We start from the raw sequence: 4,712 nt of genomic DNA on the forward strand, positions 1-4,712 counted from the left end.
ATTTTTGTTGATCTGATTAAGTTTTTCCAGTGCATAAAACTTTAATTCTTAAAGAAATTGTGCAGCTTATTAAACAAAAATCAGTCCGATTTATGAACAGGTTAGTCAAGTTCAGGATTATAATAAACTGAGAATATGTTCATGCAAGTGCTGGACAAGCATTCAGTCCGGGACTGGTTCCTTCTTTATGCCAGAAAATAGATGTATGGAGACAACAAATTTGTTTATTTAACGTTTTTAGAAGCTGAAGTTTGTAACTTGTTATGAAAAATTTGAAATTGTCTTTATTCTTAATAAAAAAAACACGTAACTTTGTTGTGCTTCATGCTTTGAATAATACATGATCGGCATAATAATAATAATAATAATAATAATTATTATTATTATTATTATTATTAGTAGTAGTAGTAGTAGTAGTAGTAGTAGTATTAATAGTACGTAAATTTGCAAATTTAAATGCCGTCCAACAAACTAAAAGTTCTATAGCTGCTTAAGTGAAAAAGAAGAAAATGCGCCTACAAATTGTCATTAAATGTCAAATTATTTTCTGCTTCCTATGTAGTATAAATCGTTTTTAGGTTTCAGACTATTTCTTTATTTTTTCAGTTTTATTTTATTATCTTTGTGATTACTGTATACTAAATGAATAGCACTACACTACTACTAATAGTAATTGTGGAGATTATATTGCTTTATGGGCTTGGGTTAAAAATGAATGTTAGAGGCAGGACTTTGAAAAACATTAATGATAGCGCTTCCTCATCGGATGTCTTTGGCAAAATTATGTGTAATTTGCAAAATTATGGAAAAGACATTTCAACTTCGTTTCTGACATGTTTTTTTAATTGTGTTTTCTGTTAAACTCGTGTAATTTTAAAATCATTTTCTTAATAATAATAATAATTATTATTATTATAAACATGCATTATAGTATTATAAGGATTACACTTCCTTTTGTGTTTTACAATGCCATTCACAAACTGTGCTTTTAACAAACTGCTTTTCACCGCTCACAACGGTTATTTGTTTTATTACGTACCGTTTTCCTAGGTCATTATGTGAAAATGAAGTAAATTACGATCATCATTACTAAAAATGTGTTGCTTTGCTGCCTTGATTTTTGCTTACTGTACTTTTTCCATTGTTTCATTTGACAGAAATCAATGCACATGAATGGATGGCTGTTTCCATCAACATAAACGGGAGTTTGAAGGAATTCGTATTGCTGGGATTCCCCGGGCTGGGAGAAGAGTACTACAAGGTTATATTTGCAGCAGCTCTGCTTGTTTATGTGATTGCTCTTTGTGGCAACCTCATATTACTTTCTATTATCACGTTTGATAAAAGGCTCCATAGCCCCATGTATTTTCTTGTATGCAATTTATCGTTTGCTGATATTATTTATATATCAACATCGCTCCCTAAATTAATGTCAAGATACCTCCTGGACGACAAGGTCATATCATATAATGGATGCTTTACACAGATGTACTTTTTTCTGTGTTTGTCGTCTCTGGAATCATATATTCTTGTTGCAATGGCCTTTGATCGTTTTTTAGCAATCTGCCAACCTCTTAGGTACCCTACTTTAATGAACGGTAGAAATAGCATTTTGCTTGCGGTGTTTGGCTGGACTTTAGGTTTCATTACACCTATAAAGTCTGTTTCATTAACTCAAAGTATGGATTTCTGTGGGCCAAATAAAATTTATCATTGCATTTGTGACTACAGTGCAGTAATTAAACTTGCTTGTAATGACATTTCTGGGATCAGTACACAGGGCCTTGTGACGGCGTTATCGATTATCATAATCCCATTTACTTTTATTGTTTTCACGTATATAAACATAGGTCTTGCAGTCGCTAAAATTAAAAGTTCGGGGAGAGCTAAAGCTTTATCTACGTGTGTTGCGCATCTACTCGTTGTAGTGTTTTTTTACAGTTCAGCGACATTTGTTTTTGTTTCTTATAGAATTCAAAACGTATCTACAGATGTCCGCATTTTGGGTTCACTTCAGTATGCGGTGATGCCTCCTCTGCTAAACCCTTTTATATATTCATTTAGAAATAAAGATATACGTGAAGCAATTAAAAAGAAATTTAAAGATAATATGGTCGAAAAACATCAAATTGATGTCATGGCTATACCGAGTTGTTAAGCAATACAGTACATCATTTCATCAGGACTAAGGTTTGAGCACATCTGACTTGGATAATGTGGCGGTGACATGCACCTTTTTGTTTTATAATTTCTCAAAGGGTATATGACAGAGTGAATTGCCGCGGTTTATTATTTGGGAGATTAAAAACAATACGTGTGTTAAATGTACCTCTTGCATTAGCTAGTCTCATTTTGCAGAAGAATAGTTTCGTAAGTGAATTTGAATACATTTTTTTTGCAATCATATAAGATATAGTAGGTTTCTTATTACGATATTCACTTATTTTAAATGGCTTTGGTCAGTGTCAGGTCCGGTCCTGTCGGAAACTCAATGCTTCCGGTTGAGCTTCGCTAACAAAAAGCTAGTAGGCTACCTTGGATTATGTGGATTCAGTAAATAGCTGGTAAGGCGCTCTTATTAAGGTAGAACATAAAATTACTACTACTACTACTATTACTAATACAACTACTACTATTACTACTAGGAATAATAATAGCAATAATAGAAAAACTATCAGGAGTGATAATTGAAATGTATTATATTGTGCATTTCACCTTCTGTTTAACAATAATAGTATGTCTCTTTCACAGACTGATTAATCTGTCTCTTAAACAACATTTATATAAGAGGTAATATATTCATTTATGGAGTATAATGAATTTAAGCTGTAATTTATACAATTTACTAAAGCAAATTTTAATAAATAACTTTTAATTATTAGTATACATGCAATTTATTTTCCTTTAATTTTTTTTTAATTGTATGACTCTTGCAAACTATCCAAAATTATGGTTTAATGTTTAATTAATAACTTCAATTAAAATTGTCAATATCTTATCAATCCATCCATCCATCTATTTTCCAGCCCGCTATATCCTAACTACAGGGTCACGGGGTCTGCTGGAGCCAATCCCAGCCAACACAGCGTGCAAGGCAGGAAACAAACCCTGCGCAGGGCGCCAGCCCACCGCAGATCTTATCAATTATAATTTATGAAAATATTAAACAATGGAATTTCATGTACATTATGTATGTTCCATAAATTATATTTATTATGTTTAAAACAATGAAATGCATTTTTGGAGTTGGTTAAATAAAATAATACCAAAAAGCATGTCATCTGACCCACTTTTATGTTTTTCTGAAATTTAATAATTGATAGCAATACTCTTGCCTAAGACTTTTAAATCATTGAAGTAATATGAAAGTCAACACTATAAGTTTTACACTTTTACCTTGTGATTAGTATTTTTAGTAATGCATATCAAAACTATAATATGTAATGCACATATACTGTAAAAGGTCAAAAGTGCTAAAACACATTAAAACAGAAACTGAGGTTATCGAGTGAAATGGATCATCTTCCATTTGTATTCTATAGATCGATTCTCAATTTAACTTTGAAAATTTATTGATGCATGCTGTAGTATAAAATTATGGCTACTGCTATAATAAATGTAAGTGTAGTATAGGTAGTAAATGTATGTATTTGTATTTTCATATTGGAGCAAGTGTAGTTTAATTAATTTTCTCATGGACATAATGAGTGAACAGGGAGGCAATAAGCCATCATTGGGAGTCAAGTTTCAAAGATTCAGCAACAATGCAAAGCTACCTGTAGAATCATTGAATATTCTGGTTTATCTGTATGTAATATACACCATTTATCTGACTGAACTTTCATTCTGAATGCATGATTAAAATTATTACTTGCATTTTTACAATATACTGAAGCAAAAGCACGGTTTGTTAGATAGCAGTCAGCAGACAAATACTTGCTTTGAAATTTGAAAACCTTCATCAGACTGTGTTCCAGTGCTGTCTAAACTTGAGCTGCTATATATTCATGCTTTGGTTAATACACTATGTAATTTTTTTAGTTCCCAGATTAAAAATCACTTCATTCAATTTTTTTTAGAAAATTCATCTAATTGAATGTATGGGATTTACAATTATACTTTGCAAAGTAAATAAATTTTGAAACAGACACATATCTGTATTTTCATTTATAATTATACCCTTTTTTTCATGAGACATAAATACAGCGAGAGAGAGAGAGCATACACTGATACAGTGTGTTGCTGAACCCACCAAAGGATCCCAAATTAGGACCCAAGTGTAGTCATGCAACGGGTGACACCTCAGCACCACACTACTTCAAATGGAATGGAACAGTGTTTAAGTTTTTTTTACAGCAGCTGCAGTAAAAGTCCTGCCACCAACCCCTGAGTTTTCCGTGCAAGATGGAGGACCTTCTTACAGGGTTGGATGCAGGTTAATGTCATACCCAGGACAGAGCAATAGCAAGTTAAGAGCCTTGGTTAAGGGCCCAATGTAGTGGAATCACTGTGGGCACTTACAGGATTTGAAATGGCAACCTTCCAACTGTGAGAACAGATCCTTAGCCTCAGAGCCACCATTCCTCCCTACAAAAATACAGAGACAAGAGAAATCAAAAAGATAATAATTCCTCTATTCAAACCAAGTTAAACAGTATACTCTGGTCATAAAAGGTACACCTACAAAAATACATATTCAAATTGTAGATAGA

At 32.5% G+C, this 4,712-nt stretch overlaps 1 protein-coding gene across 1 annotated transcript; it reads left to right on the forward strand.

Annotated features, from left to right (window-relative positions):
- Positions 1–1,162: 1,162 nt before the first annotated feature.
- Positions 1,163–2,617, forward strand: LOC114651006 (olfactory receptor 2AT4-like). The gene has a single exon (XM_028800960.2). The coding sequence runs from the start codon at positions 1,178–1,180 to the stop codon at positions 2,156–2,158; it is 981 nt and encodes a 326-aa protein (XP_028656793.1). The 5' UTR covers positions 1,163–1,177; the 3' UTR covers positions 2,159–2,617.
- The last annotated feature ends 2,095 nt before the right edge of the window (positions 2,618–4,712 follow it).

Source organism: Erpetoichthys calabaricus, chromosome 4 (assembly GCF_900747795.2).
Source record: "Erpetoichthys calabaricus chromosome 4, fErpCal1.3, whole genome shotgun sequence".
Classification (NCBI taxonomy): Eukaryota; Metazoa; Chordata; class Cladistia; order Polypteriformes; family Polypteridae; genus Erpetoichthys; species Erpetoichthys calabaricus.

Bases quoted from the DNA above. Each gene is read 5' to 3' on its own strand.
- LOC114651006 (XM_028800960.2), top strand. From the start codon at position 1,178: ATGGCTGTTTCCATCAACATAAACGGGAGTTTGAAGGAATTCGTATTG.